We start from the raw sequence: 27381 nt of genomic DNA on the forward strand, positions 1-27381 counted from the left end.
TGGAGCACACAAATAACATGCATTTTGGGAAACGATTTGTATCTGTTTGGGGTTTGAAATAAGTTCAAAAATTGCCCACAAATAGCACATCCACAAAACATGCCCACATCCAGGCAGTGCAACTGCTATACTGTTAATACTTAGCAGTAAAATACCCTACCTTTATTCACAATATCAGTGTGAACGATTCTTTGATGGTGGCTAAATTAGCTAGTTCCCTCACCCCAGGCTCAAACACTGTCTCGTCTAGGCCAATCAAATAGTACAGCTCTGATTGAATAAAAACAAATACTGGGGTGGCGCCCCTGCAATTTCAGCCCGCTCCCCAGGGCTGTTCTTGATGAAAGCAAATATTTGCACGAACCACGAAGTTTGACAATAGGAGGGTGGAAAGATCGAGGATTGCTAGTTTAGGTCACCTTTGATTTCCTTGATGTCACCTTTGATTTTCTTTCCAACTGGTTTCGATTGGCTTTTTTATTCACAAGGTAACTAGTTAGTTCCTATTGGTATGAGAATCATTTATGAACTTAGAAATGAGAACCGTCACCATAAGGGTCTGGGAACATTATAATTTTATTTTCTGACCTACATTCGCATTTTTCAGATGATGATACATTCGCATTTCAGATTGCTGTAATTATTTTATGGAGTTCAAATGCCGCCTACTTATAGCGACTTGATATCGTGTCATGTAGTGTTTAAAAAAAAAGTTTTTTTTTTAAGTGTTCAAGGGCCTTCTTAGCTTTGGCGTCAGCAAAAATGCACAGACTACGAGAAAGTGGATCTGCACCCAAAATCGCTCACTCCGTGTTCGCCTATCTCGGCTGTAAACAACTCCCACTGGCGGTTCGTCGCCGCGCGAGCTCCCTTCCGCCGCATATCTGCATCTCTGAAGTTGCCTGGTGTCGTCTGGATTAGCGGCTGGCTCTGCAGGGTGACGGAGTCTGGTCTTCTGAGAGCCGATCGATGTCGTCCCCTATCTGGCGCCCTGCCGGCGCCGGGCCGGGGACGGGGACGACTGAGGGGCGGACCTGATGGTCTCAGCGGGTCTGATCCGCCCCGGCGGGCCGCGATGTGCCCGGTGATGATACACCAACTGCGCGAAGGATCAGGGTGGTAGGTACTGAGCATTGTTACCGAGAGACTCCTAACTACAGGGGAGGGAGGGGGATTGTCGGGCAGGCTGTCGCGAGCGGCAGTGTGGCGTCCGACCACTCAGGCTAATGAGTGTTTGCCGGAGGAGGAGGCGATCAAATGGGGTTGATAGGGACCGCCCGGCTTCAACCGATACGTCAATTGGCGACATTGAAGCACGGAGCGCTGCGGTCAGTAGAAATAATGAAGTGCTCAGTGTTAAACAATAATAACAAAATGTTCAAACAAACAAAAAATGTTTTTTTAGAGAAGGTTTGAATGCGAATGCTGCTAACATAGATATGCTTTTATGACATTCAGGATAGCCTGTGATTAGTTCGTAATTACAAGCTCCAGTAGGTATAAATCTTCTCACTCCTCACAGCCTCGAGGAAGTTCGGCAGAGGACAACATTGGTATTTTAACCGTCCTAAGACATATATTAATGTTCCATCGCACTTTAAAGAAGTATAATTCACCGCCTGAAGTCCATCCGCGGATGAAACGTCCGTGTCGCGTGATCCATGAACCACACGTAGGTCTCGTGATCACCTGATAATGGGCGCGACGAGGAGACACACCCGAACCCTCCCCCACTAATGAGTGTCAATGAGTGACCCCTGACCTCTGGCGGCTGACCTCTGACCCGCGACGTTGACTTCTGACCTGTGACACCCTCATCGAACCGGGTGAACCCTGGTGGTCCACCCAGAAAGGTCAATAAGTCATCGGCCGAGATAAAATCCTGCGGCCGTGTTCTGGCATATTTTGCATTATGTGGGAGGATAGAGTAGCGCTGAATAGCACAAACCGAAAGGAGAGGATGCGAATGACGTGTCATGCTTCTGCAAATGTGAAATCCCATTGGGGAGTCTTTCACATGTGTGGCTGCCGGCTGTGGCAGGTAACTGGCAGTTACCTTCTTCGATTATCTGATCATGTGGCCTAGAATCCTTGGAGGGTTTTCAAAACTTGCAGTCCCTTTAACTCATTTATATGGTGAATTTGTTCCCTTGAATATCTTTAGGGCCTTCAGAGCTCCATTTTTAGTTCATAAATGCAATGGATGGCAATGTCTTTCAACCTTCACCGTTCTTACCCTCCGTCATTACTTGTCGATAGTGGTTATGAATTTCGGCCCCTTGCAAAGAGCGAAGGAATTTGCTGTTCCATTTTCATCATCTGATACACTTCCCCTACTCCCATCCCCGAGCCCACCATCGGCCGCCATTTTCCAGCTCTGCGTGTGACGTGTGGCGGCAGAGGGTCTCTGGCCTCGATGGCCCCTCTGCAGTGGGCGGACGGACGGCGCCCTCAGCCTCCGCCGCCATCCGCCGCCCGACGCCGGTCCGGAGGCGGTGCCGGCAGCCAAGGCCAGCGCGATGCTGGATCGATGGCGGCCGTCGGTGGCGACGGAGGGGGGGGAGGGGGGCAGCGTCGGTGGGGAGAGGGTGCCCCCGTTAGCAGCGGGCACGGCATCGGCAGCCGGCGATAACGACGTTCCGTGGAGCGGCGTGGTGCCCGCGAGCGGCTAACAGCGCTAGATGTGATATGCGACGTGCGTGTTCTTGCGTGCTGGTGCGTGAGAGATCGGTTTTGGAGGAGCCAGTGGTCGATGAGGCGCGGCCGTCGGGTGACCCCGCCCCCTCAGACGAGGGGTGTGGTCGGGGAGGGGGTGGGGTGGTCGCGGCCGGCGGTCGGGCGCGGCGCGGGACGAAACATGAGAGTAGAGAGGGCTGTGGGGCAGAGGAGAGGAGTGCCTGTCAGTGGCAGGAAGGGAACCATTGTGGGTCGACAACTCAAGCAGAATGATGAATGCTTTTGCTTCTTTCTGGTGCTGTGGAGTGTGGGCCGACAGTGAGAGGAGAGCAACGAAAGTCGGGATACAGTGGTCGTATTTTGCTTTCAGTCATCAGTATTTCTGTTTATAAGATATACCCACCGTTCGCAAATTTCAAAACGCTATGTCTATAAGAGAAGGCATGTGAAAAGTGACATCTAGCATTCACCAAATGCAATCATTAGATGGCTAAAATCTGAATACTGGAAACAAACCACATTCACCCGTCAATGCAATACCTATCACCCTGCGCAACGCGTGTGGGATCAATTCACCCGAGCCTGGCGCTTGTTATGAGACGGCTTGCAGCCTTTTTCAAAGCATTCTTCAGTAGGGGACTGATGTGCGATTTCAGTGTTCTGAGGTTCTACAGACTGAGATGACTGCTAAGGGAACTACTGTTCCTTTCGCCGCGGACAACTGCCGACAGGAATTTCTATGGGATGAGAGCAAGCCATTATCTTCGCGTCGCTCTGGAATGCGCGGATGGCAGAGGGAGGAGGCGATGTCCAGAGCGAATGGGAGCATCCATCGCTGTGGGTGTTCCTAACTGTCACGAGTCGATTCAGCCTCGGATAGACCGGTGGCGTAAATATAGGGACATCGACAGGTCTGAGGGCGTTACTTGGTGCCAAATTTCCCGAAGATGCTTCATGAGTGTCCAGTTTTTGAGCGAGCGCAGGGCTAAACATTTGTGAACACATGACACAGTGAAACCTTTTCGCTCTTATTGCTTTGCAAAACTTTCAGTGAAACGATCATTTTTTTTCACGCGAGCTGCTGTCGGAAAAGGTATGGCGTTGCTCTGTGCAACTGCTAGCCAATACCTATAGTGCGTTTTAACCCTCGCCGGCCGAGGGGGGGGGGGGCGGGTGCCGCCCCCCCATAGGTTTTTTTTGCGATAGCTCCGAACACGCTGGCGATAGAGAGCTGAAACTTGGCATACCTGACCTTTGATCCAAGCCGCATCTTTTGACACCAACCGCATTTTTGGGTCAGGTCAGGTCACTGACCTATGACGTCATAAGTGAACCTCTGCACGGTCTTCAGATGTCGCAACTTCGCAACGCCCTCACTGCCAGAGGAGATGTCACAGGGAAATGAAACTTGCAGGATCTAGTATCCATTATGAGTCTCACAACTTGTATATCTCGGATTTTTCCTAAAGGTCATATGAGGTCAGGTCATTTTCGTGACCTCACCATTATAAGTCAATGGGGAAAAATGAAAACTGCTATTCTAGCGCCGGGAACGATCTCCAACTATCTCAAGCACACAGAATCGTGATTTGATGCACTCCTTGCAAGGTTAGATGCGTCACTTTTGCAATGTTGACCTTCCGTGACGTCATTTATGACGTCATCATGGTCATACTAGTTTTTCGTCAATTATTCCCGATCAAATTGAGCTAGCGAGTCGAGAAAGCCACCAATGGACTCAGGAAGACCTGCCGAATCGAATGATATGCGACATGACCTCTTTCGACCAACTTCGTGACCTGGGGGTGCTGACCTGACCTTGACCTGAGGTCAACACCCCAAGTCGACCTGACCCGAACAAAAGGTATATCATTCGACGCGCCTGAGCGAGGCGAACACGATGCTGCCAAAATCGCGGCTCTGCGGCCGTTTTTTGCGAAGTTATTCACCAAAAACTGAACCGTACCCTGGGGCACTTGACCTGACCTCAGAGGTCACCGGTTGACCTAGGACCTTAAAATAGGGTACCAATCTCTGCGTCTCGTAACGGCGCACACGCTCGTTTTTTCCGCGACGCGCTAGCTCCACCAGGGGCGAAACGGCGAGGGGGGGGGGGTCGTACCCGCCCCCCCCCCCTCGGCCGGCGCGTATGTAGAAAACCGATAGGTCCGGCGAGGGTTAAGGCGTTTCAAGGAACATTCAGTGTGGCGCTACTCGCTACCGCAGGCCGCGCGGATGTTTTTAGCTTTAAACGGTCTTATAATGGGTGCCTCGCCCGGCGTTTTTACCCATCACGCTCGTGGTCAAATTGGATGCTCCGTGGAAAATTGGCCGAAATTATATCTTAAACGTTGTTCTGTCCGGTATTTTTGGTTCACAAGTATAAGCTGTGTTATAGAAAATTGCGGACCGGTTATGGCTGAAAGACCGAGCTTATTGCTATTCCGAGAAGCTGGGGAGCGCTTTACTGGTGAAAGAAATTTCTTGATTAATCCTAAAACATTTCCAATTTATTTGAAAAGCTGTTCGGTCCGGCACATGGAGCAATGACTACGGCCATGGCTGCGGTCAGTCCACTTTTAGGATCTGACGGCATAGACTACTCCATATCTAATGCAGTAGTCTATGCTGACGGTTATGCTATACCGTTGATTGTTTACGACCAACGAGGTATTTATGCACAATTCTCTTGTGAAGTTGATGTCTGCCTTAGCCTGTAACACTGACTTTAGTCCGCTTCAGCTGAACGTTCAGTCCGTTCCGTATACCGGCTGCTGCCGTCAGTCCCGTGCTGGCTGCTGCAGTCAGTCCGTCAGTTCCGTGCTGGCGGCTGCAGTCAGTCCGTCCGTTCCGTACCGGCTGCTGCCGTCAGTCCGTCCGTTCCGTGTCGGCTGCTGCCGTTATCTCGCCCGTTCCATGCTGGCTGCTGCCGTCATCCGGCATCCCGTCCGTTCCGTGTCGGTGCTATCGTCATCCCGTCCGTTCCGTGCCGGTACTGCCGTCATCCCGTCCGTTCCGTGTCGATGCTGCCGTCATCCCGTCCGTTCCGTGTCGGTGCTGCCGTCATCCCGTCCGTTCCGTGTCGCTGCTGCCGTCATTCCGTCCGTTCCGTGCTGGCTGCTGCCGTCAGTCCGTCCGTTCCGTGTCGGTGCTGCCGTCAGTCCGTCCGTTCCGTGTCGGCTACTGTGGTCAGTCCGTCCCGTAGCCCGCTCGAAAGTCTCACAGGCACCCATCGTTTCCGCCAGGCTCCCGCAGACATGCGTCCGCTAATGCTGCAATCGATTCCCGTCTTGTTTTCCTTCCCTCTCGCGCTCTTTCTTTGTATCCTTCCTCTCCTCTTTTATCTTTACCTCCATCATCCACATCGACCGTCCTCCATAACGCCTGTATCGCCTTGACCGCGGCAGCTGCTAAAAAACGAACCACACCACTCGCCTGCCTTCACTGACCGGAAACTCCAAACGCTTCCGGCTGCTGGCTACTTCCGGTCCGTCACCTGCTTATCGCCGGAGGCCGTCAGGTGACTCGGTGCCCAGTGGGGTGTCACGGTGTCCACTTTTTGCGCCACACGGCGGACTGATGACGGCCATTTGCGTGTAAAAACGACGGCATTGTGTACGGACGTGTCCAAGTAGATTGCCAGTCGTGAAGAGTGCCGGACAGACACAAGGTCTGGACAAACATGCAGTCTGAGTGATGGAGACACTTCTCAGTCTGAATGGCAGGATGTGAGCAAAGTGGGCATAAGTAATGAATACATACCGACAACCAGGTCTGGGCGCAGTGTACAGGAGTTTTGGAGAGAGACTTGAGCAGCGATGCTAGTTGGATGAAGTTAACGGCTAGGCAGCAGAACGAATTCTCCCCGATCGATCGGTGGGTGTAAGGGCCGGAGCGGAGGTGTTTTTGTGTTCTCAGCCCGCCTTCCACCCATTCCTCGGGCAGGGGTGCATACCATGATCGAAGATACACGTTATCAGAGCCAATCAGTGGTGTGATAGGCTCAGGAAGGCGGCAATTATGCCTGATGAAGCAGTGGTGGGACGGATCGTAGCAGTGGTCATTAGAGGTGCTGGACTGTCGCCTGAACGGTCATTAGAGGTGCTAGTTTTTTCCTGCGGGGAAGGCGCGGAAGGCACACGCCGTTTTATCTGTGAAATTGAGCCGACTTCCTGGAGCGATGGTGGATATTATTTGGTCAAGGCGATCGTTGGTTTATTGAACGGCAATATCGGATGGAACACAGTGAGGAATGTGAGTAAACACATGCCGATTGTTGTAGTTACTGTGAGCAATCATAGGCGTAGGAACAGGGGGGGCCGGGGGGGCCATGGCCCCCCCACTTTCGGAGGTGGGGGGGGCCAGCAATGTTAACTGGCCCCCCCACTTTTTGCTGACTTAAGTGTCTGTCTGTACCTAACCTACCACCCGGTAACTTGACAACTATTCAGCTTGCCCTTTAATGAGGATTCCTTTTTGTTTCTACAGCGTTATTGACCGCAATTTCCTTCACTCAATGAAGGAAACCATATCAGAGACAAGACTGTGAGTCCTGGTGACAGCATTTTGTTGAATACGAGGCGCGGGACAGCGAGCACTAAAAAGGTATAGGCAATACTAAGACAATACTAGCACGGTGCAGGAGAATGCGTATACAAACGACCAACGCTTGACCTTATCTGCTTGGGGTCGGCATAGTTCGTCAAAGACGTACTAGCTGGGGGCCAGGGTGACCGTGCCTCAGCCTCGTTTCAAACAGGCTGGGGGCCAGCAATGTCTGTTTCTGCCCCTCCCCCTTCCACTTTCAGTGCAGTGACGGTCGCAGAGGGGGATCAGGGCCATGCCCTTCCCCCCTCCAAAGGCTAATCAGGGGGCCATCATATCATTTGCCCCCCCCCCAAACAACCAATGGGCCCCCATGGGCGTATGGGGCTCTGGCCCTTATTCGATTGTCACGAGACTCAAGAATCCCACGCTAGCTATTAACAGCTCCCAAACCAGTCTTTGAGGGTCCTACACTGATCTCGGAGGGCCCTTCAGTGGCGGTCAAGCGCCCACATTGACCGCTGAGAACCCACATTGACCTCATTTGAGGGCCCCTAAACCGGCCTCAAGGGCCCAGCCGGCGTCTGAGGGCCTCACACCGGCCTCTGGTGGCCTCATTTCTGTCTCTGGGGTGCCTTTAGGTGCCTTTGAGGGCCCCGCACTGAATTCTGAAGACCCGATGCCGGCCTCTAAGGGTCCGCATCGGCCTCTGAGGGTCCACCTTGGCCTGAGGGGTCCAACGCCGGCCCATGCCGGTCTTTTAGGGCCCCACACTGACCTCTAAGGGCCCATGCTGACCTGTAAGGACCCACATTAGCCTATGAGGCCTTGCACGGGATTCTGAAGACCTGATGCCGGCCTCTGAGGCCCATCTTGGTTTTTGAGGGCCTTCTGCTGGTCTCTGGGTTCCAACACCGGCCCATGCCGGTATTTTAGGGTTCCACATTGACCTCTAAGGGCCCCGCACTGGATTCCGGAGATCCGATGCCGGTCTCCAACGGTCCGCATCGGCCTCTGAGGGCCCACCTTGGCCTATGAGGGCCCTCCGCTGGTCTCTAGGTTCCAAGTCCCTCCCATGCCGGTCTGTTAAGGCCCCACACTGACCTCTAAGGGCCCATGCTGGCCTGTAAGGACACGCATTAGTCTCTGAGGGCCTTGCACTGGATTCTGAAGACCCGATGCTGGCCTCTGAGGCCCATCTTGGTTTTTGAGGGTCTTCTGCTGGCCTCTGGGGTCCAACACCGGCCCATGCCGGCATTTTAGGGTCCCACACTGACCTCTGAGGGCCCATACTGGCCTGTAAGGACCCACATTAGCCTCTGATGGCCCAAGTCGGCATCTTAAGGTCTCATCCTGCCCTTTGCAGGCCCTGTACTGGTCTCTGAGGGCCTTAACCCTCGCCAGCCGGGGGGGGGGGGGTGCCGCCCCTCCATAGTTTTTTTTCGCGATAGCTCCGAACACGCCGGCGATAGAGAGCTGAAGCTTGGCATACCTGACCTTTGAATCAAACGGGATCTTTTGACACCAACCGCATTTTCGGGTCAGATCAGGTCACTGACCCATGTGGTCATAAGTGAACCTCTGCACGGTCTTCAGATGTCGCAACTTCGCAACGCCCTCACTGCCAGAGGAGATTTCACAGGGAAATGAACCTTGGAGGACCTAGTATCCAATAGGAGTCTTTCAACTTGTATAATGTATATCTCGGATTTTTCCTTAAGTTCATATGAGGTCAGGTCATTTTCGTGACCTCACCATTAGGTGAGGTCAATGGGGATAAACTGAAAACTTTTTCTGGCGCCGGGAATGATCGATCTCCAACTATCTCAAGCACACCGAATCGTGATTTCATGCACTCCTTGCAAGGTTCGATGCGTCACTTTTGCAATGTTGACCTTGCGCGACGTCATTTATGAAGTTATAAGGGTCTTATTAGTTTTTCGTCAATAACTAGGTACCGATCAAATTGAGCTAGCGAGTCGGGAAAGCCACCTATGGACTCAAGAAGACCTGCCGAATCGAATGATATGCGACATGACCTCCTTCGACCAATTTCGTGACCTGGGGACGCCGACCTGACCGTGACCCGAGGTCAACACCCTAAGTTTACCTCACCCAAACAAAAAGTATATCATTCGACGCGCCTGACAGAGGCGAACACGATGCTGGCAAAATCGCGGCTCTGCGGCCATTTTTTGCGAAGTTATTCACCAAAAACGGAACCGTGCCTTGAGGCACTTGACCTGACCTCAGAGGTCACCGGTTTTTGTTTGTTTTGTTGGGTTAGGCCCTTTCGGTCCAATGAGACCATTTCAGAGCCGGAAGGATGATAGGATATAGGGGGAGACATTGGTCTGGGCAGGCACCCTAGTGAGTCGCCGGGGCTGAGCCCGTCCAGAGGACAGGCCACCCAGCCCCAAGGCACTCAGTGCACCCGGCTACGGGGTGCGCTCCCTCGGGAGCAGCGGTGCCGCTCCAAGGGAGCAGCCCGCATGAGATAAAGTTGCCTGTCCAGCCCGGAGGGGGTTGCGGTGTGGAGGAGAAGGATTTCAGTATCCTGAGGATAGAAGCACGGAACGGTGTCAGAGGTCACCGGTTGACCTAGGACCATAAAATCGGGTATCGATCTCTGCGTCCCGTAACGGCGCACACGCTCGTTTTACCGCGACGCGCTAGCTCCACCTGGGGCGAAACGGCGAGGGGGTCGTACCCGCCGGCCCGCCCCTTCGGCCAGCGCGTATGTAGAAAACCTATAGGACCGGGCCGTGGAGGGTTAAACTGGCCTCTGAAGGCCCAGACCGTCTAAAAATCCCACACCGGCCTCTGATAAGTGATAGTCAATCAGCCCAGTTGCAGTGGTCGCTGATATAAAACCTCTTAAAAACGTTATAGGCCTGGCTGAGCCTAGCTGGGCCGTTCATGCTGATTTTTATAGGTATATTGAAAAGACTCGCTTTGCACGTTTCACGCTTGCTCGTAATGAAAAAGTTGCTGGATGCCTCTGGAATTTGCATGGGTGCCAACGGCTGCGGAGGTCAGGGGAACGCGTCCATCAGTTTGAGCTTATGGACGGGAGACTCCCTGAAATTTCAACCAATTTTTTTTCTTTTTTTGTCTCGATTTTTTTTTTTTACCTCTGAGCATGTTTGCGAAAACAAAGTGGCCGAAATCCGAGGAGAAATCGGATTTTGGGGGTAGGTTAGGTTTTGGACCTCTGGGACCCTGGCCCCCCCACTTTCGAGAACGTTCCTACGCCTATGTGAGCAATGGCCAATGACCTACATATTATTTCTAATGCATGGTTAAATTACTGATAATGAATGTCGTGAGGTGTCAAAAAGACGAAAAAATTCGTGTTTTTCATAACCGAAGGTTTGTTGTCAATAGTTAAAACACTATTCGTTAGAGTTGTGTTTTTCTATAAAAAAAAAAACAAATATGAGTTCCCTGACAATTTTGCAAAAGCTGCCTGGGATCAGTAAGCTTACGTCCGTCCCTACACCAAAAGTCACCAAGAACAAGGAGGTCATTCCATGTGCGATCAGTCCTTGTCTCGTTTCCTTCTGTCTATTTACTCCTGACGCTCTCCAAACAAGACCTAATAGACGCATGGAACGAGAGAATGTCTCGCTGTCTGTTTACCAGCCTCTCCCTTCTCCGTGCATCGATCTCATTCTCCGTACTCTTCTGCATCTACATTGGTTATAAGCACCCTTACGTCGTCCTTGAACATGTTGTAAGACCTTAGGTACACATCAACAGATCGCAAAATATTTCAGAATTCAGATACATGGCTATAATGAAGCATGTTGCCTCATTAGCATAGCAGAAGAGGTAAGCCACAACGTAGGTATACCATTTACCCGAGAAAATCTTGTTTTCGAATGGTCCTCCGAACTTTCGCACCAAGTGACCCACGTTCTAGAGGGGTTTCACCACCATGACGTAATGCCATCGACCACGCCCTTTTGCCAGTCACGACCACGGCCCCTTCAGCGCCGTCCCGCGTCGGGAGCGTCGTCTTCGACCGTCGTCGACGCCGTCTGGTCTGTCGAGACCGGCCTGCTGACGTGACGTCACCGGCTGTAAACGTCATTGACGTCACTATCTGTAACACTAATGGTGATTGGTTTTAGAGTAATGCTTGCTGTTGTTCACAGTATTGGACACTCGGAGACACGCTCGGTCTGCATTGGCAAATCGGTTAGGCTTTCCCGAGAAGGCAAACTTGCCTGGGTATCACATGGCATTCTGCTGAACTTGGTAGGGTATTTATGTTCACTTAAGACAATGAATCCAACGAAACTAACTATAGGATTACTTTGACCATCGAGATGGAATATTTCCAGGAGTATCGTCTAAAACCGTCCATCATCGAGTTTCATCCGTCATACCCTCGTCATCCTCCGTCATCCTCCGTTCGCCACCCCCACCGTCATCGTCATCGGCGCCGCCTCAGCGACCACGTGACTCTGTCGGCGGCCGACGTCCCCGGTCACGTGACCACCTCACGGATGGTCTGCCGTCCGGAACGAAGTGTTCGCGCTTCGAGCGGTGCAGCTGTGACCTGAGGCGTTCCGGTGCTTCCGATGGGCCTACCACGGCCCCCTCCCGCCAGGTGCTTCCAGGGCGCCGCAGGCTATGGAGGAAGTAGGGACAGGATGGGGTGCTGTGGAGTGCTTTATGTGAATTCAGGAGCCAAGTGACTTGTAAGATCATCTCATAGACAACTGCACTGCACCCCACTCTATAGAAGTCTATGCATCTGAAATTCATCATGGTTTTGTAGTACCGTTTTACCTATGGTTAATACTGGGCGCACATGCATGATTCTTCAGATTTAAATGTTTAAATACACCAAAACGGCATTGAGTTTCAGTTCGTGGCTCCATGGAAATATGACCACCATTCTAGCAGTGGTTCAGCTGAGCTGATCGTTTGTCGACCAATTTTAGGACGAGCTGCAGTCGACCTAGGTCGATCGATGCCAGTTGGCATCGTCGGCAGTTGGGGGGGGGGGGGGGTGCAGGGCCGCCATGGGGTCGGCTGTCGTCACTACCGTCGCTGCCCACTCGCCGGTTATGGCCAAACTCGCCAGCAGCGGTTACAGCCAGACCGAGCGAACTCCAGCCCGGAGGCCCTGACAGACGGCCGCGGCTCGGCGGTCGGGTAGGACGCTCGTCGAAAGGTCAATAGAAGGTCATTGGAAGAATAACTTGCCGACTTAGATGAGCCTATTTGGAACGGAATGTTATTGGCAGTCGCATTTCTGCATTTTGGATGAAAATCCATGTTGCAACTAAATATGGTAGCACTTTCATGACTATGATCCCGATTGGCGGGAACTTGACTTGCTATTTTCTGTAAAATTTATCGCCATATAAACGTCAGACGCCATTTATTGCCCCGTCCCTCAAGGAGACGCTGCAAAGCTATCATGGCCGCTGCCCACCTGGTTAGGCCACTGCACCACCTGAGGCCCGGCCAGCGGCTCCTAGCTGCACCCTTCCCTCTGCCGACCCCAGTCATTACCCCCTCCCCCCCCCACACACACAGGCCCCTCCTCTGCCGGGGTAGGGTGACGGACCGCGCTGTCAGCCCTCACGCACCCTGCGGCCGGCTGTATTGTAACTGAGCGGCCAGACTGTGGTGGGGAGCGCTGATTGGGTGATTGGCCCGCTGTATAAACACACCTGTGTCTCTCCGCACCAGTAATTGGATGATGGATATGGAAGACCGCTAATTACTGGAAATTGTTATTGATTGTGCAATAGTGCGTGCGCATTGTCAATATCAGTGCAGAAAAGAAATGACGCTAGACACAATTACAAGAGCTTTAACAGCAGACGCATAAAAGTTCCTAATAAATTGCAAGTTAGTCATTGTTACAAACGTAATAGTGTTTATGTTCATCGTTGCTTGTCTAGATTGTTTAGACGTAAAGTTACGAATTTACGTAATGAGCACGGCGTGTTAGATCATTCAGTAAACATACAAGCTCAACATTGACATAATGAAGGCGTACCGCAGTTACTAACACTCCCTTTGTGTTTTGTGTTTCAGTTTTTCGAGCTGATCAACGCCAGCGAACTGTTCTCGATCACGCTGAGGCGGGCCGAGGGCACGGTGTTCGCGCCCACAAACGCAGCGCTGCAGAAGGTCCGGGGCAGCGGGGATGTCAACATCCAGTACCACCTGGGTGAGTGTCTGAACTGAGAGCTTCTTCGTGGTATCGACACCTCTACAATCTGCATATTAGCCGTTTTCACGACGGGCTATCTGGCTAATGAACCTAATTTGACCACATCTGCACCAAATCTGCACCTAATCTGCACCAAATGTGTACCATATGGTCGTCGTGAAAGCGGCTAATAGTTGTACTTTTACTAGCTTTATTGTCGCTATAACGAGGGAGGAAGTAACTTTCTAAGGAACGACTGTGCTGAAAATGGATACAATTATTGTTAGCATTTTTAGTTTAGAAGCCCAAGCTCAAGATCAGTGGTTTCAAATTCATCCATTCCGAGATCAAATAAGCCTTTTGATCTAGATAGAACTATGGTTATTTTGACAGAGAGATGAAATGTCATGCATTAGGCCCGTTCCTTGCCAGAAGTTTGCCGTTCAGGCTATAAACTTACCCATGGGAGATTTCATTGAATATGTCGAAATACGGCGCTGTAATGGCTAATGCCGGCCTAGTTAGAAATAAGACAAGGATCTGCAAATTAGAACCAGGCGTGTGAATGTAAATCGACAAGATGTATCTGTCTTCGGCCAGGATTGAGCCTTCTACTCACAAAAAACACACACTCGCTGCAGCAAAATAAGTGTTGTTTGGTGCCGTCAAGATCCTGGTAAAATATGGGAGTAGGTGTATCTAACCAGCTCCTCAGTCATACGGATGTTTCATTATCCAAATCCACACTCCACTATCACCCTAACCATCTACAGTATAGCCAGCATCTGTTCCGCATAGTTACGTGTACCGTATAGGGCTGCTCAGTGCTCAGTATCTGCCCTCAGCCCGCTAGTCTGTGATCCCTGATCTCTTCCCTCACTCACTGATCCATGTTCCATCGTCTCTACCCCCGCTCACCAGCCATATCCACCCACCCACTGGCCCGTGTCCGTCAGTGCTGGCCCACCTGTCCACAGCCGATCGATTCGGTCCGCTCCGCTCTCTGGCTCCGCAGGAAACGACCGTCCAGATTGCTCTGACGCCGCGATGACGCTCACGAGTTTACTGGCGTCACCGTGAAGTACGAAACTTAATCTGACCGTGCCGGCCGGGATATATCGCTGTCTGGCGTAGGTGTGGAGAAAATATGGGAAACTAAGAGACAGACAGGTGTTGTGTCAAGACAGCGTCCAATGAATAGAATGACATGAGTTAATTACCTCATAAAAAGCTCCAGGCGTTTTCCCCATTACTATGCAGGATATCACCGTCTCACCGGGTCCTTATCTGCTTTCCCGCACCGGACTGCCGAGAGCTGTAGTCTCTGGGGGTCGGTAAATACCCCGGCCCTCCCTCGTCGACTCTGCGACCCTCCCCCGTCGACCCCGCGACCCTCCCCCGTCGACCCGGCGTTCACCTACCCCTTGGATCGACCGTGGGCGGCGCCGGCCAGTCGCCGCCGTCCGCCGACATACCGACTGAACTCTGTTTGTTGGAGCTGGACTTATCGATCCTGTACGTCGATGCCGCCCTGAAACAGGCTAGCCGGTTTGCCCTCCGGCCATTGCTGGTCACGTGACCGGTGATGAGGCGAGTGCATTAGGCTGGCTAGCTGCCGACGGCAGTTTATGAAACGTCACGTGGTTATATGTAGTTAGTATGAACCTAGTTACGATAACAAAGAAGTGAAGTGGATTGAATAGGTAATAATTCAGTCTAAGTAACCTTTTAAAAAGGATATTGATGCGTGGCAGACATATGGCCGTCCTCATTCTCCCTTATTATCTAAGCGCAATGGAATATACTGACAGCAAAATGACCAAATGAAAAGTAGGAAAAACCATGCCTAATATAAAAAAGAAAGCATCTGTAGGGCTAGCTCACAGCCATTAGCCGTTTTCACGACGGCCATCTGGTACACATTTGGTGCACATCTGATGTAGATTAGGTGCAGATTTGGTCTAATTAGGTTCAGTGTGTCTCTTAGCTATCAGCTAGCGTTGCACGTATTGCTTATATGCCTACTTTGTCATATTAGCCGTTTTCACGACGGGCTATCCGGCGAGTGCACCTAATTTGACAAAATCTGCACTTAATCTCTTTTACAGCAAATATCTTTATTTTATGAATTTATTTCAGTGTTTTAACCCTCGCATGTGTGCGGCGTTTGCCAGCTTCTAATGTGTAGGGGGGGGGTCGGTTGGACCCCCCCCTTGCCGTTTGGCCCCTGATCGAGCTAGAGCTTCGCGGAAAAAACGAGCGTGTTGCCCGTGACGAGAGGAAGCCGATGATACCCAATTTTAAGGTCCTAGGTCATTGGTTGACCTTCCAGGTCAGGTCAATGACCCAAAGTCGGGAAAATCGGGACCTGTTAGAAAGTCGTAAAGTGTGGCTGCTAAGGGGTTTTTCGGGGTGCTGATCACGAATATCGTGTTAGTTTTGATCACAGATGATGTCTTGAAGCATTTAGACCAGGTCGGGTCAGGTCAGGTCAGGTCAACCAGTAGGCGTCGTGACGGGTATTCGTAATACGTGTCAACCGCCTCTGACAGCTTCGTAACATGTTACGAAGTCACCAAAACTACTTCGTAAATGTTCAAATGGTTGCTAAATTCGAATTCAGCTCCAAAAACTAGCCTAGAAACATGTAAAACTCGAAAAAGTGACCCGAGGTCACCCGAGGTCACCAAAGGTCAATGACCTGACCTGACCTTCAGGTGACCTTGACACACACGGGAGTAACATCAAATCACATGTTTGAACGTTTGAAACCACGAAAAGCTTGCAAACACGCGGCTAGTGCGAGCCGACATACGCGAAATCGCGATTCCGGCCAAACATGGTCTCGGAAAAGAGGTCACAGGTCAAAGGTCATTTGGGTCAGGGTCATGAAATTTTCAGGGTAGGTGTCAAATTGATCAATGCGAGGGTACTGAAAGTTTCGTCGCGATCGGCCGCTTTTTACGCGAGTTATTCGCGAAAAACCATGGGGGGGGGGTCCATCCGACCCCCCCCCTACACATGCGAGGGTTAATCGATGATGCTCTCTGATAATATGACAAAGCATGCATATAAGCAATTAGTACAACCCTAGCTGATAGCTACTAAGTGACACACTGAACCTAATTTGACCAAATCTGCACCTAATCTGCACCAGATGTGCACCAAATGTGTACCCGATGGCCGTCGTGAAAACAGTTATTATCAGAGAGCATCATCGATCAAAAAATAAATGACTGAAATAAATTCATAAAACGAAGATATTATATTTGCTGTAAAAGAGATTAGGTGCAGATTTGGTCAAATTAGGTGCATTCGCCAGATAGCCCGTCGTGCAAAAACGGCTAGTGTTGAGTTATAAGTGTGTTGATATTGCGCGCATCCCAATATAAAACATGCATAAAGTCTGCCCTTCGGCCTTTTCGCTGATCACATGAGTCGTCGATGAACGTGTGTTACCCTTCTATGTTGTATTGCAGTCACCAGCGCCGCCTGGCCAGACGGGGTACGGCGGCGCAGTATCATGTGCGTTGTGGGTATTGCGGCACAGTATTCACTATTCACTGAACAAACAAGCGTTTCTTTCATGCCTTATTGTAAAGGCGGAGGGGATATAATATATAACTGCTGAGTACAGCCCTAATCATTTAAAATTTGTGACTTCGCTGTAAAATCGTTATAAAATCCATATGAAGTTGTTGGGTTCTAGACTGTGTACTGTAGGGTGTGTCATCGAGGGGGTGATTCTCGCAGAATCAAACGCCGTAAGGTTTTTCCTTGGCACATTGATCAATAATGAATTTTCATCCATATCCGAGTCCACCAAAATTAAAATTCGTGCGGCGCCAGCCGTTCAAAGTTTTGGCGCCCGGCGTTGCAGTCTCCAATGCTGAGCGTCACCCAGCACTGCGAGTAACACCAAGTATTGTAGGAGGTAATAATGCAAAATAACTACCGCTGAAAATGATGCTTTTGAGCGCTTCTAAGGCTGATTGTTGCAAAAAAGCATGTCCTTAGAGTGTCCAATTATTCTTTTTATGTATTGTGCTCAATGAATTAAATCGAGCATGGCTTCTGAAACTAAAGAAGACGCTGCCCGATTTTGAGAAGCGGGCGGGGTGGAGGCGGAGACGGCAAGTGACTCAGATTCGTCTTCTGAAAACACCGACTCCGTGGCATCCTCTGGGCGGTGCTTCTTCTTCTTCTTCTTCTTCAGCATGTCATCTCGTGTGACCTGGCCCGTCTCCACCAGGAGGTCCCGGATGAGTCCAGCCTCGGTGGAAAGGATCTCCCTCAGCGTCGGCAAAGGGTCCCACGGGCGGGTCCGTGGCCCCTGGTAGGCGGGGTAGTCGACCAACAGGTGTTTGGCCGAGTCCGGTTCGTCGCAACGGACTTTCTCGTCAGACTCGGCCGGACCGAGTCGGAATCGGGTGTCTCCGGTGAGTGGGGAGCAGCTCACGCGGAGCTGTGCCACTGTGATCGACGCTCGGCGGTCCAGTTCTCTCTCCGTGGCCCAGAGCGCCACATCGTCCGCATTCGCAGATGTGTACCTCCAGTTCCCGAGCCGCAGTTCTAGCCGGTCATACGAGCCTGCAGGGTTAGCGTCCGATGGCTGCGCTGGTCCTTCAGGAAGACAGCCTCCTCCTGAGTGACTGTGGGCGATGAGACTTGTGCACCTGCTCTGAGAGTTGCATTTGCATTTGGCGATATCCAGGAGTTGTTGAATTATGCAGTGGCGGCGCTTTGCTGGTTCCCTGTGTCGTGCTATAATTGTCGTATGGGCATTTCCTAATCAGCTACGTTTTTTTCGCCTCGTGAGTTATGATCCGGATAGCATAGGGCCCTGCCGAAAGTGACACGGCCGCGTACAAAACATTTCGTGATAGGACAGCCGGCACTTTTGTCCCAACAGCGACTGCTGAATAAAGCAGAGGCCTTCAGTTATGTCAGGTGGCTGAGTGCTCAAAGAAGAAATCCAACAAATAGTGCATTTAGGGCCGTGGCGAAAAAAGGACAAGGCAACTCTGAACTAATGAAGGAATCCCTGTTCGCGATCTATGTAAAACACACGACGAAAGTGATCAAAAGGGACTGCTATAAGCCCTACAGACAGCCCTACAGACTTTGAACAAAACACCAGAGACACAGGAAGGAACAAAGCGCCGCCACTGCATAATTCAACAACTCCTAGATATCGCCAAATGCAAATGCAACTCTCAGAGCAGGTGCACAAGTCTCATCGCCCACTGAGTCACTCAGCAGGAGGCTGTCTTCCTGAAGGACCAACGCAGCCATCGGACGCTAACCCTGCAGGCTCGTATGACCGGCTATAACTGCGGCTCGGTAACTGGAGGTACACATCTGCGAATGCGGACGATGTGGCGCTCTGGGCCACGGAGAGAGAACTGGACCGCCGAGCGTCGATCACAGTGGCACAACTCCGCGTGAGCTGCTCCCCACTCACCGGAGACACCCGATTTCGACTCGGTCCGGCCGAGTCTGACGAGAAAGTCCGTTGCGACGAACCGGACTCGGCCAAACACCTGTTTGTCGACTACCCCGCCTACCAGGGGCCACGGACCCGCCCGTGGGGCCCTTTGCCGACGCTGAGGGAGATCCTTTCCACCGAGGCTGGACTCATCCGGGACTTCCTGGTGGAGACGGGCCGGGTCACACGAGATGACATGCTGAAGAAGAAGAAGAAGAAGAAGCACCGCCCAGAGGATGCCACGGAGTCGGTGTTTTCAGAAGACGAATCTGAGTCACTTCCCGTCTCCGCCTCCAGTTCCACCCCGCCCGCTTCTCAAAATCGGGCAGTTTTTTCTTTAGTTTCAGTAGCAATGCTCGATTTAATTCATTGAGCACAATAAAAACAGTAATTGGACACTCTAATGACATGCTTTTTGCAAAAATCAGCCTTAGAAGCGCTCAAAAGCATCATTTTCAGCGGTAGTTATTTTGCATTATTACCTGCTGCAATACTTGGTGTTACTCGCAGTGCTGGGTGACGCTCAGCATTGGAGACTGCAACGCCGGGCGCCAAAACTTTGAACGGCTGGCGCCGCACGAATTTTAATTTTTTGCAAAAACGGTTGCTATGCCGTGTGTTTGCAGGTCTCAGTGCCAAGGAATTTCTTTACGGTATTTGGTTCTGTTACTGATGACACATCCTACTGTGTAGTATGTAAACTTGCATGAAGTTGCGAAGAAATGAGGATGAATCTGGCCCGCACCCGGGTCGTTTGTTGATCTTTCTATCCCTTTCGGCAGTGAACCGCGCCATGACATCAGCCCAGCTGCGGAACAAACAGTCCGAGGGCTCCTCGCTGAAGGGCAATCAGAAGCTGTTCTTCAGCCTGCAGAAGCGGCGGGGTGGCGAGGACGACATTTTCGTCAACAACGCCCGGATCGTCACCAGAGATCTGGCCTTCACTTCAGAGGATGGCTCAAACCAGGTGAGTAACTGTACCAAATTCAGAAACGGATCAGTCATTCCAATGCTAAATTCTGCATTCAGTAGCGTCGTTGGCGGTCGTGCAAAAGTTTCCCATACGAGGCATACTTAATTTCTTGAATGTTACACCTGCATGGGCGTCTCGCATATCAGGGTGCTTCGCTGGTTTTCCCAGGAAAATAGTGACTGAATGCCCCTTTAAATGTTCTTTTTCTTGTCGACTGGTGTGCAATTATGACGGAATTTTTGGAGCTCTTCCAGCATTTGCATCCCTGACAAATATAAATAATACATAAGATATACATATTGAATATTAGATACCGAGGCTAATTACTTTAAGCATCAAAAGACGCAACGTATCGAATAATACATACTTAACGGTCACGTGAGAATGAGACGAGCAATGAGCAACAAACATTATTATTGCCTGTATCTTTTTTCCAGTATCTTCACATTATCGATGAAGTTCTAGAGCCCACCATTCCCAGCAACAAGAACTCGAGGTACTACAATCCAAACGCACTGAAGTTACTGAGCGACTCCGCCCAATACAGTCTTGGAGAGTCCAGCATCAAGTGAGTTTCCTTTCCAGTCGTTTACAATGTACTTGCAATTTTACATCACTGCATTAACTGCAAATATTTCGAGATGGCATGATTCATTTATTGTCACATCGTTTTTCCTGATACGCCTTTTGGAGGAATTGATTGGTAAACCCGGTAAACCTATGTTTATTGAGGGTGAAATGACAATTTTTGCCTTAACCACGTCAAGACGAAATATTTCAGCAAGATATCATTTCAACGATCAATTTAATTTGCACATGTCAAGCACTGATAGGTGCCAATTGTCCATGTAAACTAATATCTGTGATAAAAACGCCCAATATGCGTTTCAGAAAGTTCTACAAGAAGGTGCAGGATCTGGACAAGACAAGTGTATTCGGAACCACCGAGTTTCACACCTACTTTATACCAGTGGACGCAGGAATGCAGGTGAGACACACCTTTAGGCAGCATACATCCACTGGAATATGCAGAGCTGGTAGGGGAAGGAGGGTGAATTGCGCCACCTTAAGAAAAAACGCTAATTGTAAGAAAACCACTGGAGATGTAAGCATGCACTATTCACCATTTCAAAGAGGAACTCATTAGCTACGATTTAAGAGCCTCCCGATCAATTAAGAATGTTTCGTTTGCTTCTGACAGTTGCTTTTTCAAAAACATGCAAAAGGGCGCATTTACCAACAACTGATGTAAATTGCGCCAAGGGGATGGCGCAATTAGAACCCAATTGCGCCCTATCCTTTAACATGGCTAAGCAAAGGAGACGGAATGCATACACTCCGGCAGTCTAGGTCATTGTGGCTTACTTGAACATGTATTATGTGAATCAAGCTCGATACATAATAAATGTAGATATACTAATTGCGATGTTTTTTTTTTGCGCAGGTAAATAACTTTACTTGTGTCCGGTATGCTTGTGAAGTGGAACGAAAACGTTTGATGTAACCGACTAGATATATATGAACGTATGCGCCTAGACTGTTATATTTTCAATCGTTTCTCTCAAAGTTAATATTTTTTATTGTTTCGACAACTTTTTTTGACATCAGTTCTAACTTTGTATCATAGCTGTCACCTCTCACGCCTGAGTCCATGTTAAAAATGCCGTATTTCGTCAATAACACCGTAAGTTCATAGCCTAAATGGCAGCTACATTATAAGTTCGACGAGAGAAATAATTTTTGGACTGACGATGGCGGGTTGCTCCCCTGCCTGGCATAAAACTCCTTCTTTATCGCAATCAGTTTATGATGCATTCATACTGTCGTGATACAATAGCTACACCATTATTCTATTTGCGCCCCCCTGGCGCAATTGCCATGGGCGCAATTAAAATTGAGGTACTTTTTAATAAAAGCGTAGAAGTTACCATAAAGATACTGAAGGATGTTTACTGTTTCAGTGAAATATATTGAAAAAAGGATTTTTCTTTCCAAATATCACTCTCAAAATCACACATGTATCGCCTATTTTTATAGCCAACGGTTCAAAATGCTGCAAAAAAGTTAAGAAAACGCCGTAATAACTTTGATGGCGTAATGAGCCTTGCTGATTGGCTTCATCAGAGAGCTTGGGCCATAAAAGGAACTATCCAGTGGTGAAAATGATGTTTTCGAAAACAAAATACTAAACATGCCATTGAATTCGTGGGAATGTGGGTGGGCGCAATTAGTTAGGAGGGCGCAATACACCCACTTTCCCCTACATTCGTTGGCTGGTGAGTGGTGAGTTGGGCTTTGTTCTAAATCACTTTAAAACTAGACATCCAGTTATAATATAATTGTTTTGACCTATCCATTAAGTTGTCTTACTTGTAAAACATTTATTGATGAAACCTTTTGTCAAGCAATATACCCTTCAGCCTTACCCCAGCGACGTAATATCACCATTGCGCAGTATAATCGCAAAAATGTCAATGTCCCCTGGTCGAGTGATGGCAATGAGCGTTTATGACGTATCGTTACCATTGATATGCGTCGCCACTCTGTAGCAATTACGTAAGCGGCCGTTTGATGGCCGACAGAATCGATTATCAGTTAATTACTATAGCCTGGACGGCAGTGCGGTAGTGGAAAATGGAACTGTAATGTTGTGGACTGTCCACGCGACTGAATATAACGCTCAACATTATCCGGTTAAGTACGGTTGGGCCAAGTGTTATATGATGCTATTGCACATCATGCTATATGTTTTGATGAGAGAACTGAATTGTTATAATGTATATGAATTGTTAATGTTTGTATATAATGAATTGTTATGAATAAGAGCACTGCTGAATTGTTAAGGTATAGCTTGTAAAAATGCCGTACAGCTAATTGCAATGCAGCCAATCATCATACTTTGCAGACTATGTTGATTGTCCCTAACGTATTATGTAATAGACCTTGCTCGCGCCGTTACCACCAGTCACTCGTTTTGTCCACCCCACAGGGTGTGGAGACGGATGTGGACAGGGTGGTGGTGGACGGACACATGATCCCCAACAAGGTGCTCTTCACGCGCACCATGGGTAACGACAGCTACGAGACGATGGCGTTCGGCGACATGCTGAAGGTGACCGCCCAGTTGCGAGTCCAGCCTTACCCAGAGAAGACGCCCGGCTCCTTCTGTGAGTGCTGCTAGACGGAGAGACAGATATGCACGGGACTGAGAGGGGGTAGGAAGAGAGAGGGAGAGAGAGGGGGAGAGAGAGAGAGAGAGAGAGAGAGAGAGAGAGGGAGAGAGAGAAGATAGAGAGGGTGAAGATGTCAGAACGCTGGCGATTGAGAGGGTGTCAGACATATACAGGGTGTTTCACTAAAAGTGTCAAAAAGTAAATGCTTATTAAAGATATTTTCCGCTTCCCCTTCGAGCTGCCAGCAAACATAGAGACAATTAGCTATGCTATGCGTTACCAATCTCAGCGCAAACCTCACAACCAAGTCCCTCCAGGAAAACACTGTAGCTGTACAAAAAGGGGCTATTGGTATATTCAGCCCAAATGAACACGACACAAACATACTAGCAAGTATACATGTCTCAACAGAGACTGCCCTGCCAACGGGCCGCCACCCCTCCCCCCGCGCGGCGCAATGGTGTCCCCACCCAAACTAGAAACCCTGTCGTGTGTGTCCTCCCCCGGAAAAAGTCCTAACTAGAAAAAAACCGGGGGACCTAGTTGGGGAAAAAACCACATTTTGTGGAAAAACCCATCTTTATTTAAGAGTGTGGTGCGTGTAAAAAAAGCCCCAAAAATAGTGGTGGGTGGGTGGGAAACGCAACATTACAGAGCGAGAACACTGCTGACTTGCGTCAGACCGGGCGGCTTAGAACAGAGTGACCGCGCAAATGCACTCAAACCCCGCGCCGTCACCGTCACGTGACACGAGTCGCTCCGCCAATCAGAGGAGGCCGCCGCCTTAGCGGCCTTGCCGCCCGGGGGCGCAGGCGGCCGCCCGCCTGCCGCCGAACGCTGCTCGCAGATGCCGGCCCGGCTCCGGGGCCGACCCAGAGAAGACGCTCGTAGTGTCGCGGAAAAACCGGTTATATCTTGTCATATATAACCGGGCGTATTTTCCGCTTCCCCTTCGAGCTGCCAGCAAACATAGAGACAATTAGCTATGCTATGCGTTACCAATCTCAGCGCAAACCTCACAACCAAGTCCCTCCAGGAAAACACTGTAGCTGTACAAAAAGGGGCTATTGGTATATTCAGCCCAAATGAACACGACACAAACATACTAGCAAGTATACATGTCTCAACCGAGACTGCCCTGCCAACGGGCCGCCACCCCTCCCCCCGCGCGGCGCAATGGTGTCCCCACCCATTCAATACATCCACCCAGACACCAATGCGCCAAAATAAAACACCCCCTTCCCGAGACCAGCAGACCGAATGGGGGATACAAATTAACACAAAAGACCTGTAGTCGCCGCCAGTGTCGAGACCAGCGGCGGAACCCACTCAAATACGTACTTGGTTGAAGGTAGGTAATTATTTCCTCAACCTGGCCCGAAGCTTACCAGAAACGCCACGATCCCTAAAACCTGCCAACATGAATGTGAGCGACACAGCGGTAACCACTGAAGAACAATATTACGGCATTTATACCGAAGCCCTTTCAGCAGGACTAACAACCAGTAGCATTAGCCACTACCGCGATGATAGCCTCCATCAACTAAAGGCCCTCGATATAACCGCCGAAAAAACAACCATCCATGAGTTCTGAGGCATCTGACAACAGAAGCCGTATTTTCCTTTACCTTGAACCCTATGCACCACATGCCTATCAGCGCGACCATTAATTTTCCCAGAACTTTGGAAGGGGTTAGAACAGTATCAACGAAGGTCGTTGACAGCCGCCCAGCAAAAAAGGGGAGGGCTCTCGGCCCGCTCCAGGAATCAGCACTCTAAGCCGCCGTAAGGTTACCCGCGCTACCGGGCGTCCTAGCGGCAGCCACCTCCAAGCAGACAAGCAAGCCGCCCCGAAGCCGTTGTAGAAAAGTACATCCTCGGCAGACTAGACAGCTGCCCCGAGGCCGTTGTAGAATGGGACATCCCCGGGTAGACTAGCGAGCTGCCCCGAGGCCGCTGTAGAAGGAGACACCCCGGGCAGACTAGCGGGCTGTCCCGAGGCCGTTGCAGGAGAGGATACCCCCGGGCAGACTAGCGAGCTGCCCCGCGGGGTCGTTGTGGAAGGGGACACTCTGGGGCAGACTAGCGAGCTGCCCCGAGGCCGTTGTAGAAGGGGGCACCCCAGGCAGACTAGCGAGCTGCCCCGAGGCCGTTGTAGGCGAGGACCCCCCCCCCCCCGGGCAGACTAGCGAGCTGCCTCGGGGTCGTTGTAGAAGGGGATACCCCCGGGGCAGACTAGCGAGCTGCCCCGAGGTCGTTGTAGAAGGGGACACCCCGGGGCAGACTAGCGAGCTGCCCCGGGGTCGTTGTAGAAGGGGACACCCCCCCCCCGGGCAGACTAGCGAGCTGCCCCGGGGTCGTTGTAGAAGGGGACATCCCCGGGCAGACTAGCGAGCTTCACCCGGGACTTGCAGAATTGGGCATCCCAAGATTCTCCGAATGTTCAAGGCAATTACCCGACCTGAATACCAAAAATACCCGTTTTTGAAATCTGATAGTATCCGCATCACCCGCCACGGGCAACAAGCTTGCCTTTCCGCGAAGCTCCGGATTTATCAGGGACCAAATGACCGGCATACAGACAACCCCTACGCTGTAAACAGGCCAATATGGGTTTAAAGGTTGCCGTTGCTTCCTAGCTAGACACGTTTTGGAGGTGTTTACTGCCTCCAAACGCAGAGCTGGCTCAATGTCACCCATAGAAGGTACAGTAACTCACCCACCAACCAACCAGGCAGGTCCTGAGTGACGTGAACCCTGATGCTGGCGAGGGGTACCCCGTACCAGTGCTCCAAAGTTTGTTGATTCAGGTGGGAAACGACATCCAAATGAAAATCATTTTTCACTCGCCTCCATTATTTAAGCCCATTTTCCACTCCCAATTTTGCCAAGAAAAAGCATTTGCATGGACCGATAGCCATTTTACTTCCCACATACCAGCCTTGTATTAAATTTTGCTGTACATTCTTTTTCCACTCTTTAGGCCTTATCTGACCATCAATTTTCCACCCTTTTCCCTTATTTGGTGAGTAATTTTCATAGACCCGGGAAACAGGGGGGGGCAGCGGGGGCGCTTGCCCCCCCCCCAACCTGAGAGCCGAGGGGGCGGCGCCCCCTCAACATTGAGGCAGCGAGAAAGGATCTTCCCTCCCTTTTCCTGACTTCGTTTCCTTTATGTATCTAAACATAAGCACACGGCCATTTCCTTGCCATCTGAATGGTTTCTGCTGTTACAGTGTCGATTTGACATCTGCTGTTGTCATCCCGCTCTTGTTTGGGCCTGGCCTTGGCCATAAGTTTGGCAGGCCAGCTTTTACATTGGACCATTTTGAGTCAACCTTGAGAAATACCTAACGTACAACTGTGGTTAAATCGTTGCTATAGGTATGACAGTTTACCCGCTCCGGGTGTAAGGGAGGGGTGTGGGGCAATGAGTGCACTGACGTGGTGCCCTTGGAAGGCCGGTATGGGATTAAAAGCTCAGCGACACTAAGCGCTTGTATGGTGCCTTCGGATATCGTTAGCATCCTCAGAATCACCGGCGTAGGGCCCTCAGAGCCGCCGGTAAGGGGCCTTTAGAGGCACTGGTGTGGGAATGTCATGCAGGTGCCGGTGTGGGCGCTCAGAGGTGCTAGTGTGATTCTCTCAGAGGCGCCGGTGAGGGTCCTTACAGGCGTTGCTGTGGGCCCTCATAGACGCTGGTGTGGAGCCGTTACAGACGGGTGTGGGGCCTGAGCTGCGGACGCGAACCCTCTACAAGCCGGCAGGGGGTTCTCAGTGACCGGCAAGAGGCCCTTAGGCCAGCAGAAGAAGTTCTGCGGGGTCCTTAGAGACCGGCATGGTACTATCAGACGCCGGTGGGGCCCTGAGAGTCACCGGACCGGCGTGGGGCCCTCAGAAGTCACCAGTGGGTGGCCTTTAGATGCGCCGGTGTTGGGTAGGGATTCGGGTCCCCACTCAGAGTCGCCGATATAGGGCATTAATAGGCACTAGTGTAGGCACTCAGAATTGGGGGTGTGAAACCTTCAGAGACACCGGTGTGGGCCCCCATAGGCGCCGACGAGGGCCCCCACAGTTGCCGTTATAGGGCTCTCAGAAAAATAATTGTGGGACCATCACAGGCGGGAAATGCCCCTAGAACTGGGCCCTCATAGGCCGGTAAGAACTTTCAGAGGCCAGTAAGGGGCCTGTGGAGACCACTGAAGGGCCCTTAAAAGGCACAAGAGGCCCTCAGAATCCGGCGTGGGGCCCTTAAAGAGATCTTAGTGTGGCAATTTAGGGTCCATGAGGTGCTCTAATGAGCCCCATGGGGCCCTTCGATATGGCCATTGTTAACCACCAGTGG

General features: G+C 50.8%; 1 protein-coding gene across 2 annotated transcripts in view; it reads left to right on the forward strand.

Moving 5' to 3' along the window:
* Window positions 1-27381, forward strand: part of LOC122393956 (fasciclin-1-like) — a 54643-nt gene that overhangs the window by 13219 nt on the left and 14043 nt on the right. For both annotated transcript variants that reach the window (XM_043390459.1, XM_043390461.1), the window contains exons 2-6: window positions 13285-13420; window positions 19673-19857; window positions 20301-20431; window positions 20755-20851; window positions 22853-23030. In XM_043390459.1, coding sequence (XP_043246394.1) covers window positions 13285-13420; window positions 19673-19857; window positions 20301-20431; window positions 20755-20851; window positions 22853-23030 — 727 coding nt within the window. The remainder of the gene's footprint in view (window positions 1-13284; window positions 13421-19672; window positions 19858-20300; window positions 20432-20754; window positions 20852-22852; window positions 23031-27381) is intronic.

This window comes from Amphibalanus amphitrite, unplaced genomic scaffold (assembly GCF_019059575.1).
Source record: "Amphibalanus amphitrite isolate SeventyFive unplaced genomic scaffold, NRLGWU_Aamphi_draft 000565F_arrow, whole genome shotgun sequence".
NCBI classification, from domain to species: Eukaryota; Metazoa; Arthropoda; class Thecostraca; order Balanomorpha; family Balanidae; genus Amphibalanus; species Amphibalanus amphitrite.